General features: G+C 35.1%; 1 protein-coding gene across 1 annotated transcript in view; it reads left to right on the top strand.

Moving 5' to 3' along the window:
• Positions 1-4,914: 4,914 nt before the first annotated feature.
• LOC149225115 (CASP-like protein 5A1) overlaps positions 4,915-13,653 on the top strand; it is a 57,940-nt gene continuing 49,201 nt past the window's right edge. The window contains exon 1 of the mRNA XM_089376918.1: positions 4,915-5,354. Within this exon, the coding sequence (XP_089233044.1) occupies positions 5,149-5,354 (206 nt within the window). The 5' untranslated portion in view covers positions 4,915-5,148. The remainder of the gene's footprint in view (positions 5,355-13,653) is intronic.

The raw sequence follows: 13,653 nt of genomic DNA, 5'->3' as shown, positions 1-13,653 counted from the left end.
TGAATTGATAGGTTTCTAGCTCTGGAAATTCTCATCTTCTCAAAATTTAGAGCATTGTTCATTCTGTCCCTTCCATGGTGGGACTTAATGGTGTTAAAGAGAGAGTCAATATAGGTTGGTAGAATTTATTTGTTTGTGGAAAAACTTGTGAACAATTATTGAACCAACGTTTCGGACTAGCTTAGTGAGTCCATCATCAAGGTAATGAGATTTGTATTTTGAGAAGAGAGAGCGTGAATTGATAGGTTTCTAGCTCTGGAAATTCTCATCTTCTCAAAATTTAGAGCATTGTTCATTATGTCCCTTCCATGGTGGGACTTAATGGTGTTAAAGAGAGAGTCCATACAGGTTGGTGGAATTTATTTGTTAGTGGAAAAACCTGTGAACAATTATTGAACCAACGTTTCAGACTAGCTTAGTGAGTCCATCATCAGGGCAACGAGATTTGTATTTTGAGAAGAGAGAACGTGAATTGATAGGTTTCTAGCTTTGGAAATTCTCATCTTCTCAAAATTTAGAGCATTGTTCATTATGTCCCTTCCGTGGTGGGACTTAATGGTATTGTAAGTGGCATCCACCCATGGTATTGTAAGTGACATCCACCCATGGTATTCATTCACCCATGGAATTGACCTGTGGTATTGTAACTGAAAAATACTATATGTAACAAGTAACATTTTGTAAAAGGACAGATTGTCCACCACAATGTAGTCTTTACAGTTATTATCTGTTTTAATAAAAAGTTTCTTTGTAGTTTGGTTTATTGGGCATTCTCCTCTTTTTCTTCTGGCATTTCAAATTTTCAGATCTTGGGGGCCTCCCCCCCAAGATCCATTTCAATCTTTTAGATCTTGAGGGCCTCCCCACAAGATTTGGATCAATGGGAAAGCTGAGGAGAAGTAGGGGAGGGAAAATACAAAGAACAAAGGAGGACAAAAGAGTCTAAGGGGGTCAACCTAGAGAGGAAGAGAGGAATTAAGGGAACTCCAAGAGGATCATAGTGAGAGGCTAGAAAGGGAGTGATAAAGGAAAATAAGGAGAGAGGCATGAAATTATCTTAGAGGAAAAACAAGTCCCCCTAGGACAATTAAACCCAGAGAGGGGGTGGAAATATAGAAGTCCACAAAGCTAGAGATAGAATTTAAACTTTTGACAAGAAAATTTGATACTGAAATAAAATTCCAAATTGATATGGCAAAAAATCCAAACCTGTAATTGTTGAGGCATTGGAAGATGGTTACAAAGCTAGAGAGTTTCGCCTTAAGAAGCTTCTTCCAAGCAGAAAGATCAAACCCTAGAGCCTCAATAGTTCCACAAATCAATTTTGGCAATCTGACAACTCTAACTTTGTTCTTCGCTCTCCATGGCCAATTGAATATATGCATCTAGAGGTGTTTGAGCTTTATTATCTGATCCCCATTTCACTACCTCTTAGCATAATTCACTTGATTTTTCCCATTACTTCCCATAATGAGTGACAACCTTCCTCAACAGTTCAAGAACCAGGTCAAATATATCTTCCCCAAACTTTGCATGATCCAAATTTGCTGTTTTGCAAACTCCTCGAGGTTCCTTTGGTTGCCTCTATTCATACAACATACAAGTTTACATGTAGGTTGCTAGAGGGAGGGAAACCTGCTTTCCTTTTTATTTTTTGTGTCTCTCATCTCGAATTCGGGTGAGGTACCCTTTCTTTGCACTCTCTGTAGGAAAAACAATTATATATATTTTTTAATTTAAAGTTAAAATTTGTAAATTTTTATAATCAAAGCTTTTATCATAATGATCTATACTAAATATCTCTTAATATTTCTTTATGGTACCCATAACCTTTATTTTTCTAATTTTCTTATGTTAAAAACCCTTCTCTTTTGGATTTCTACAAATAGAAAGCCTTCCCTAGCAAGTTGCAATGGTTTTACTAACACCTATTATGTACTTTTGACGCATAACCATCCCAATCTTCGCATGCACAATTATCATATCTTCTTGTGGCCACCTATCCATTAACTTGACATAGCCACTTCCATCTGTTGAACACATCCCTTGTAGCATCAACTTAGTAGGGTCAATTCCATGCGTGGAACACATAACTTGATGGGGTCAATTCCATCCCTTGAACACATTCCTAATGTCAACTTGACATGATCAATTCTATCCCTTTGGACACATCCCTCACATCTCTTATATGAAATTTATTTAAAAGAATATGATTATTAAAAGTAAGAAAACTTTCGGTAAAAACTACATCATTCGAGCCATCCTAATTGTTATAATATAACAGTTAGATTTGACTAAATAAATAATATTTTCATATAAAGAAATAATTGTGAGGGTGTAATTGTTAATAATGAATTAAGGAAAATAATCAATCAAAAGGAAAATTTTAATGAAATGAATATCTAAAAATAAAAATAATATTTAGGTCAAACCTAAACAATTAAAACAATAAAACAATTAATAAAATCAATATAATAATATAATAAAATAAAAATAATATTTGGATGAAACTTAAATAGTCAAAACAATTAATTCTAAAAACTTAAAAAGAAATAAAAATAATAAACGGTCAAGCTTAAATAAAAACATTTGGACCAAATCTAAATAATCAAAACTAAAATAAAAATAATATTTAAGTCAAACTTAAATAATGGAAACAATTAATTCTAAAAACTTAAAAATAAAGAATATGATTATTAAAAGTAAAAAAACTTTAGGTAAAAATTACATCATTCAAGCCATCCTAATTGTTATAATATAACGATTAGATTTGACTAAATAAATAATATTTTCATATAAAGAAATAATTGTGAGGGTGTAATTGTTAATATTGAATTAAGGAAAATAATCAATCAAAAGGAAAATTTTAATGAAATGAATATCTAAAAATAAAAATAATATTTAGGTCAAACCTAAGCAATTAAAACGATAAAACAATTAATAAAATCAATATAATAAAATAAAAATAATATTTGGACCAAACTTAAATAGTCAAAACAATTAATTCTAAAAACTTAAAAAGAAATAAAAATAATAAATGTTCAAGCTTAAATAAAAACATTTGGACCAAATCTGAATAATCAAAACTAAAATAAAAATAATATTTGAGTCAAACTTAAATATTGGAAACAATTAATTCTAAAAACTAAAAAATAAAGAATATGATTATTAAAAGTAAGAAAACTTTAGGTAAAAATTACATCATTCAAGCCATCCTAATTGTTATAATAGAACCATTAGATTTGACTAAATAAATAATATTTTCATATAAAGAAATAATTGTGAGGGTGTAATTGTTAATATTGAATTAAGGAAAATAATCAATCAAAAAGAAAATTTTAATGAAATGAATATCTAAAAATAAAAATAATATTTAGGTCAAACCTAAACAATTAAAACAATAAAACAATTAATAAAATCAATATAATATAATAAAATAAAAATAATTTTTGGATCAAACTTAAATAGTCAAAACAATTAATTCTAAAAACTTAAAAATAGATAAAAATAATAAATGGTCAAGCTTAAATAAAAACATTTGAACCAAATCTAAATAATCAAAACTAAAATAAAAATAATATTTCATGGAAACAATTAATTCTAAAAACTTAAAAATAAATAGAATAATAAATGTTCAAACTTTATAAAAAATAAATAATAATAATAATTATATATAATAATAATATTATTATTATTTAGTTATTTAATTAAATAACTAAATGAATAATTAATGGTTTATTAATATTCAAGTTAAAAATATAAATAAATAATTAAAAACAAGGAATTATATATATATGATGATGATGGTGATGATGATTAATGATGATGTTGATTAACTTTTATTAAAAAGAAATATAAATAAATAAAAATTTAAGAAGAAATTGGAGAGATCCAACAAATGCTAATTTTTAAGCTATAGTTTCTATTTAGATTGTTTGGCCTCTTTTCAATTTCTATAGCAGAAATAAGAGGGATCCAACAAATGCTAATTTTTAAGCTATTGTCTCTATTCAAATTGCTTGGCCTCCTTTCAATCTCTATAGCTTCTCCAAACTTACAGTGATGGAAATGATCTATCTTAGCAATGACTCATGGGTTTTCAATGCATATGTGGTATTTTATCTTTTCGACAAATGTAGAAAAACAAATCCTCCCATATTTAATGTTTATAATATTTTTTTAAAATTCTTTTATATTTTGATTTTTTCCAACAATTTTTTTGTAGTTTACAATCCTAATAAATTTATTTGAAAAAATATACCCCGGAAAAAATTTTAAATTATAATTTGAATTTTATACCATATTCTAACTATATATTTTTTGTTTTAACATTTTATACCAAATCTATGAGATTCATCATTAAAAATGATTATTAATGATAAAAGATTCAAATAAAAACAAAATGAACTTATTATAAAAGCATTAACTTGATACTATATATAATGAACTACACAACACATATACCATATAAATAGAAAAAATTTTAAACTGTAATTTGAATTTTATACCATATTCTAAATATATATTTTTTGTTTTAACATTTTATACCAAATCTATGTGATTCATCATTAAAAAGGATTATTAATGATAAAAGATTCAAATAAAAACAAAAAGAACTTATTATAAAAGCATTAACTTGATACTATATATAATGAACTACACAACACATATACAATATAAAAAGGGATCTGATCACATCAATCCACATCCTTACACCTAAACCTAATTTCTACTCACCTAACAAATAACCACTGACCACCCTTTGGAGCTCTTTCATTTTGCTTTACTTTTTCTTTAAAAAGATCTCTCATTTTGCTTTACTTTTTCTTTAAAAAGATCTCTCATTTTGCTTTACTGTCACAAATAAATAAATAAAACAAAAGGAATTTCAACTTTTTCTTGAACCTTGAAAATATATCATTAATAATGATGCGCAATGACATCAGCTATTTGCGTGCTTTGACGTTCAGACATCATTCGGCCTCGTACGGATGCTGCCTGACTTTCACGGTATTCAATCTCAGAACATTCATCTCAACAAAGCCTGCCAGCAGTTGATTTCAGGTTTTCTTATTCATTCAAATGGCCTATAGACATGTGAAGCCTATATAATTTGGGCATTGAAGAATAGTTCTGTGACGATATAAAATGAATTCTAGTCATCCGGCCGTGCATCCGGTGGATGTACCTCCCGCAGATGTCCAAGACCTTCCCAGAGTGAGAATGAAAGATTGGCAGGGAATGCCTGGAACGCTGGGGGGCCTTTTACTGAGAATTGGGCAGTTTTTCTTCGCTGTTGCAGCCTTCAGTATCATGCTATCCATTGAGGACTTCTCCACTGTCACTGCATTTTGGTGAGTTATTTGGATACCCATTTCTATAAACCCTAGCGCTGTATGTCTAAGTTTTAATCAACTTCCAGTATGGTTGGACGCCCACTTCCATGAACCCTGGATAAGCGTTTCCAAACAGTGTTTGAAGGAATTCCAAAAATCTCGAGATTCCCACTCTCTTAAACCATGCAGATGCATTCTGAAATAAATGTTTTAACTATTTCCAAGAACCTTGGAACACCTACTTTCAGAAACACCGGAGGCATTCCCCAATAAATGCATCAACTTGGAATAACCACTTCCACAGACCCTGTAGACACTTCAAAAAAGTTTGGGAGATTGAATTTCAATTTATTTTTTTTGGGTCGGGGGGACGGGGGCAGGTAGAATATTATAATTATGGAGTACTGGGGAAATGTTTATGGCTAAGATAAATCAAAGCTTTTTCTGATTTTTCTTTTCCTTTTCTCCTAAATTTTAGATCCACTTGCAATGAAGTACATTTGACTAATCCCTTCCCAAAATCTCGTTGATAACTGTTTTATTCATTTTTTTTGGGTCATTTATAATTCGATAGGACATAGTGTTATGTCCAAGTCACTGTTAAGGCCCCGGTTATACCCATAAGCCGTTACAAAATTCTAGTCTACAACAGAGCTGCTTTCAGTCTGCTGAGATTACAAATTCATGGAAGAACCAAAGTAGCAATCTCTCAGCTTCTTAAATATACCCAAGAAACGAGGAAATAAAAAAGAGGAAGAGCTGAGATCATTGTAACTTCTATTATTCCTCGACCTAAGCAGTATCAGCTATGCTTTTCTCGTCATTCCTGCCTTGAAGAGAGGGAATGTCACTGTTCTAACTGGCACCCTCATGGGCTGGGAAACAAGCATTTTCCTACCTGAACCTGGTATGCATCTCAGAGAATAATTCCACCAACCCATCTAGTTGAATCTCAGCTGTCTCCAATCTCTCATAACGGCTTGAATGATAGCTGCATCACTGGTAGTTCTTATCCTCTTGGCTTCAACTATATCCATGGCCTGCATCTGGTTCACGCTTCTTCTTGTGTCCTTTCAGTTGTCGTTTGACTGTAGCAATCCTCTCACTTAACTGACTTCTTTATATTCTTGTGTCACCTCTGAGCTCATCAAACTCTTTTTTGTAAAGCGTCTGCACAGATGTCTTGCCATGTAGTAGGTACTGGTCAGAAGTTTGTCTCTATCTGAAATGCCACCAGTCTGAAGGGGAACTGTAGGATGACAAAAAATAAGCCAAACCCAAGGGTAGATGGCCCAATAAATTTTCTTTGTATGAGCTGTAATGACAAAGAGGTATAGGATCTCAGAACGGATTTCAGCATGATTGAAGGGTTGAGAGGGAAGGTGGGGATACGAGAGGGAGGGGAGCAGAGGAGAGGACTGTGCCTTCCGCTGGACGAGAGAGGGGAGAAGGGGCTTAGTGGCTAATAGGGTAAATGATGGCATGGATTAAAGTTTGGACTGAGGACAGAAACTTCCTTTTGACCAATGGGGAATGGGGCGGGAGTAAAGGAAAGAGGTCCGGCACAGGGGGGAGGTGGAATGTATAAGGGCATGGGAAGGGTAGGTGACAGTCATACTGAGAGGGGAAGGAGTGTTCATTGCTCGACATGATAGCAGGGAGAGGGAATCTTCTGCTCTTCCACAACTTTTGATCGTTGGTTAGCTCCGATCATTTGGGAGTGCTCTTTGTTTGGTGTATCCATGGTTTAGGGAGTCATACTCCTTGTCACATCTGCTATCCTTCTATTCAGATGAGGAGATTGCTCAACAGGATGTTCTCTGTGGCAACAATGCCTTTGAGAATGGATAATTAAAAGCTAGGAATCACTCGCACAGTCAATTTCGGATGTAATTTCTATTGCAATTTGCAGTCCTTCAAAAATAGATGTGGCTTCGGCTATGTTGTTTAGATTTTCAGAAGACTTTAATTTGTCTTTTTTCGTAAAATTATTAGCCATCAATAATAAACTTATTAAGGAACGGGTTTATGGCTAAATAATTGTTTTTGTACCTTTCAAGTTTTTCTGCATTAATGATTAGTTACGGCTCAGGTTCATTGCTGAAAGCAGAATCACTGTTAGCGTCAAAGACATCCAATTTTCCTGTTTTTGTTATGAAATTAAGGTTTGATGCCTCCATAAGCTATATTTCTGGCAAAATTTTGCGTTGTACAGTTTGCCTGCCACAGTTCTTTGCATGTTCCCAGGTAGGGTTCTTTTCTCTCACCATTTTTAGCTTCTTAAGGTTTTTTGTGAGTGGTGTAACATGAAAAAACAGCTTACTTTCTCTGAGAAGAAAGATAAATTTTGTAATATCCAAATATGATTCCCAAAAATGATCAGAAACTTAACATGAAAAAACAGCTTACTTTCTCTGAGAAGAAAGATAAATTTTGTAATATCCAAATATGATTCCCAAAAATGATCAGAAACTTAACATGAAAAAACAGCTTACTTTCTCTGAGAAGAAAGATAAATTTTGTAATATCCAAATATGATTCCCAAAAATGATCAGAAACTTAACAGATCTCCACAAGGAGCAAAGTGAAGCTTCTGCAAAATAATCGCTGAAATTCATTCACCACAGCAATTTATAACTGGAAACCCACTCTTCTGCTTCAAATCTTGTATATATATATATTTTTCCCTTGCATGAAAATGCTTTGTTGGGGCACTTCTAACTCATTTGGAAGTTTTTTCTAGACATTCGTGAAAAATGAAGAATGAATTAATTTTGCCCTTAATGGCATTTTTTCCATGGTTGAGATTTTGCCTAGTTTTGACTCTGAGGCAAGTCAAAACTAGTTTTTGAATATTTTTTTGGGTTTGGTCACTCTTTTGCACTGTTTAGTATCACTTGTGAATATCCTGAATTTTTGGCAACTACTATGGTTGAAATTTGTCAGGATCACAACTTTTATCCTGCTACAGAGGATTGGCTTCCCTGTTAAGTAACAGGACAGGTCCACCAGGGATTATGTCTCCATATCCCACATGTCAGATGGACATGTGTCCTAAACAGAGTAGACATGCCAAACATGTGTTGGACATGTACCCTGCATGTGTCCTACCTGGTTGACTATAAAAAGCAGTACTCGCTGCAGTCTCCTCGTTGGATGACCAAGTGGTTGGCACATGGGATGTTATCTCTCCACCCAGTTTCAAATCTCATGGGGGGAAATATTTGGCTTGTTGTGACAAGGCTTAAGGACTAGGCTCACCCACCCTTGTGGAGTCTCGGTTCTTGCTAAGACTTATGGGCTGTTGGATATACTCTTGGTGTTGTAGTCGCAACTGCTAGGTTTGATCTTGGGCCTCACCCAGATTACTCCAACAAGTCACCCATTCACCATGTAAAAAACAGAAAAAAAAGAAAAAAAGAAAAGAAAAAAAAAGAGACTATTCTCACTGCTATGTTCTTCCTTTCAGTTGTATGGAAAGTGCTTCTTACAGTCTTTCATTGTGCAGGTGAAGGGTAAAATTGAGAGTCGAGACTTGAAGGGATTCCAAGTGTTCTGTAAATGTCTACATTTCATGTTTTGTATTTGTGATATTTTTAATATACATAGCTTTTTTGAACACACACAGACATGTGTTATGTGACTTAGCTTCCCTGGATCAAATATTGCATCTGACAGTGTGAATGGGGTATCAAACGGCTATATGAAGGAAAATGAACCTGTTATTTGTTTCGAAACTGTGTCATTAATCTGTTACAACTTCCGTCTCATAATATGCACCTTTAACAATGGCATACCACTCATCACCTACCAGTTGTTACTTTTTCTTTTCTTACTTTTCAGAGGATCATTTTACTTGGCAATTGCACTAGGAGTGGCGAGGTGCATCTACAGCCTTGTATGATGGAGATGCTGTAACGTGTGTAATGCTTATTACATCATGATATGTCGGCTTGGAAAAAAATAAAAATAGTAATGCTATATGTTAGCCAAATATAGATACAATGTACATAAAAATATCTCTATATATATGAAAGAGAGATATAATATGTACACCTAATATGGAAAACTACTTTATAGAGATAAAAAGAGGTACCAATTTACACATAAATAGAAATGCTATAAATATGATATTGTTACATAGAAATATTGTTACAATGCAAATATAAATATGTTAACAATAATGCAAATTATATTTTATATCTCCATATCTGCATAAGTTGTGAGTTCTAACCTAAGTTGCACGAAATGTGGAAATGTGTACTAGTTTAAAAAATGTGATCCCCCCAAAATGGGTACATTGGGGGGCAGGGACATTGTTTGTGTGGGGTGTGTGTTTGGGTGGAGAGAGAGAGAGAGAGATGTATGTATGTATCTGTGTACGACGTATGTATATTTATTATTTATAGGCTTTTTTTAGAGAACACATTATTTTTAAAGAAAATAAGAATGATAAATTAATTTTTAGGTAGGTTTTAGAAACAAATTAGAGGTTTATTTGTCTTCATTTTCTACTGTTTGGGGTTTTGTAGACTTCCTATAAGTCCCATGTCCCTAGTGGGCATTTGGGTGTTTCCAGGAGGTTTCCAAGGCATTTCTGAGTTTTTGTGAGTTTTCAGCAATGGTACATGGGCAATTTAGAAGTTTTGTACAATAAAGGTTCTAACTTTCATCACAAAGTTGAGTGAGACTACTAGCCTAGATCCATCTTAGACAATATCACATGGTTTGCGTTTGAGTTCAGGTTTCGCAAAGATGAAGTTGAATTCGAATTCGAATTCAAATTTAGTGATAAGTTTCAGATAAGATTCGTTATTAGGTTCGACTATATAAATATTTTAAATTTTCAAACATATAAAAAAATTATAATTATATATAACTATAGTTATGTATATTGACTTTTAGTTGATATATATTTATAAATATGTATTATATTAATATTTTTTGATGTTTTATAATTTTGTTTTGTTTGCTAGGCAATGTGGGTTCTAAGATGACTGACACGCTGTTGAAAATGACAGTGAGAAAGGGTTCCTTGATTTGCCCCTTAATCAAATGGATCACAACGAGTTTCTCCTTAGCATGCTCGAGTTCCCTATAAGTTAGGACAAATTCCTATAATTTAGGATTCGTTCCTAAAAGTTAGGATGAGTTATTGGCAGTTAACTAATGAGCAGAAGTGGAAGGCCGGGTTTATTGTCTTCTAGTGCGAGTTAAATTGGGAAAAGGACAAGTGATTGAATCTCAAGTCTATAATTGAGATGAGATGAGTTGCATGGTGTAGTTCAACTTAGTTAATTCGTCAATCACAAAATCAATTTCCTAAAATATAATTTGCCATATTTAGCCATTCGAACTGCTTAAAAGGAGGAGCGAAGGCACAATTGTATTCATTATTGTATGCACTAGTTTTGTGTGTGAGCTTGTGAGAGAGCGAGTCAAGCAAGAGGCTTGTGCGAGTTGATAGAGGGTGAATTTGCCTTGGGAATGCGCTAGGAAATAGGAGGAAATTCCTAGCAAATAGGAACTCCTAATGTGCTAGGAAATAGGAGGCTATTTCTCAAGATTTGTGCAAGGATTTCAGAGCTCATCTAGGCAAGGCAAGAAGGCATAAGGATCAGGGGTCTTATAGATTGTTTCAGGCTTAGTTCAAGCAGGGAGATCATTGTATTCTCTATTGCTCATTCTTCTATCAATAAAATTCTCAAGCAAGCAGAAGGTTTTCCTAGTTGAGTTCCTTGGAAAAATTGTGTTGTTGAATTGTGTATTTATTTCCGTTCCTATTCCGCTGCAAAATAAGTAGAGAACTTTTGTGCCTATATGAAAGGAAACTAGTTTTCAGATTGTTCATATTAGCAGTTGCTGAATTTCGTGGATTTTCTACATGGTATTAGAGTAATGAACGGAATCGACCACCACAGAGACTTCAAATTTGGTAGAAATTAAGCAGGAGAAGAAGATTTCCAGTGTTTAGTTTTCGCTAAAATGGCCTCAATAGGTCTTAGGGATCAAGATAGACTTGATGGAGCTTCTAACTTTGGTGTCTGGAAGGCTAGGATGCTCTTGCTACTGGATGAGCTTGGTCTGAAGCAGTTTGTGATAACTATGATAGTTGTACCGACGTATCCTATCCTTTCCTTGAGTACAAGAAGGATATTTGCAAGGCGAAGAGGATGATCCTTGATGGAGTTCGAGACCATATAGTTCCACATATTGCAGATAAGAATACGACAAAGGACATGTGGGATGCTGTTGTGAAGCTATACCAGGATCCATCTGAGTATCGTAAAATGATTCTCAAGGAGAAGCTGAGGCTCACCAAGATGCAAAAGGGTGAGAACATAGCTTCCTATCTCACCAGGATTCAGGGAGTCTGAGATGAGCTTGTAGCTGTAGTAGAGAAACCAGAAGACAGTGAGCTTGTGCAGACAACTATAAACGGGTCTAGCAAGGAATGGCGAACTTTTGTTCAGGGAATAACTGGATGAGACAAGTACCAAATTGGCAATGCCTGTGGAGTGATTTCACAGGAGGAGCTCAGGCTCAGTCTTGTCGAGGGCAACAATAGCAAGGGGTTGAAGGTTGAGAATGAAGAGGAAAATTTTGCTTTTGCAGGTAAAGCCAAGGGCAAGAAAGGCAAAGGGAAGGTTGAGACTAGTCATAAGAGTGACAAGAAGAAGATGGATCTAAATAAGATCAAATGCTTCCATTGCCATGAGTTTGGGCATTACTCTACTAAGTGTCTAAATTAGAAGAAGAAAGGGTTGAATAAGGAGCATGTGGCTGCATCAGTTGAGGTAGATGGGTTTGCTTCTTAGTTTGAGAAAGATTTCCCATTGATAGCTTGCATGGCAAGCTCAGTGAGGAGCAACACGTCATATATTGATTCAAGTGCCTCTTTCCACATGACCAAGAATAGGGAGTATCTCAACCAGTTGGAGGAGAAGGATATGCAAGTTCATATCGAGCTTGGAGATAATGGCAAGTATGCAACCAAGGGAGTTGGTACTGTCAACTTTGAAAGGAAGATTGGGAGCTCTCTCCATCTCAAAGATGTTCTCTATGTTCCGAGGCTGAAGAAGAACTTAGCTTCAGCAGCAACCTCAAGGACAAGGGATATGATGTCATATTCAACAGAGGTAAGGCCTACCTCAAGCATATAGCTTTTGGGACAATGAAGCAGATAGGTATGAGGATGAGGAACCTTTACAGGTTGCAAGTAGAGACTTACACAACCTTGAGCAATAAGGCAGGATGTGAACAAAGGAGGGATGTTGGAAAGTGTTGCAACAGGCACATGGGACACTTGCAACATGGGGTGTTGAAAATTCTTCAACAGAGTGCCACAAGATTGCTACCATGCAGTTTTGACAAGAGTGGAGTGTGCAAGGGGTGCACGCTTGGCAAGTATGCCAAGTCTTCCTTCAAGGGTGAAGACAATAGAGCCAAAGGGATTTTGGAGTGGGTGCATTCAAATGTGTGCAGGTCCTCCTCTTCTCCATCACTCATGAGACACATGTATTATGTTACTTTCATTGATGATTATTCTCGTAAAACCTGGATATTCTTTATGAAAAAGAAAGATGAGGTCTTAACCAAGTTCTTGGAGTTTAAGGCCTTAGTTGAAAATCAAACAGGAAAGAAGATCAAGGCAGTGAGAAGTGACAATGGTGGAGAATATGTCTCCAATGCCTTCAAGGAGTTGTGTGCAAAGGAAGGCATTAGGAGAGAGTTGATAGCACCTCATAACCCTCAGCAGAATGGGGTGGCTGAGAGAAAGAACCACAGTATTGTTGGAGCGGCTAAGGCCATGTTGCATGATCAGGGATTGCCTATGTTTTTATGGGCGGAGGCATGCAACACTGCAGTATTTTTGCAAAACAGGAGTCCACACAGGATTCTTGGACGAGTTACACTAGAGGAGGCTTTCATAGGCAAGAAGCTTGATGTTTCACACTTCCATATCTTTGGCACAAGAGTTTATTGCCATGTGTCCAAAGATAGCAAGAAGAAGCTTGAACCCATAGCAAAAAAGGGTATTTTTGTGGGATATAGTGAGACAACTTAGGCATACCTTGTGTATCTTCTAGGACTCAGGAAGACAGTTCTCAGACGGAATGTGAGATTCCAGGAGGATTGAGCTTTGAGAGATTCCTTGGAGTGTGAGCAGATTCCAGTACCCAAGGAGGAGCTACTCGCTCCCAAGCAGGAGCCACAACCAAGACCATAGAGCAAGCCTTAACCAGGTGACAAGAGGGCCGCACAACAAGATATACAACAGGATGGGGAGGAGAGTAGGCAACTACTCAGCCAAATA

The sequence above is a fragment of the Pinus tabuliformis genome, chromosome J (assembly GCF_031772625.1).
Source record: "Pinus tabuliformis cultivar Carrire ecotype Pingquan chromosome J, CPIR1, whole genome shotgun sequence".
Taxonomy (NCBI): domain Eukaryota; kingdom Viridiplantae; phylum Streptophyta; class Pinopsida; order Pinales; family Pinaceae; genus Pinus; species Pinus tabuliformis.
The sequence above is the reverse complement of the archived record's forward strand: the minus strand, read 5'-3'. Positions and strand labels throughout refer to the sequence as shown.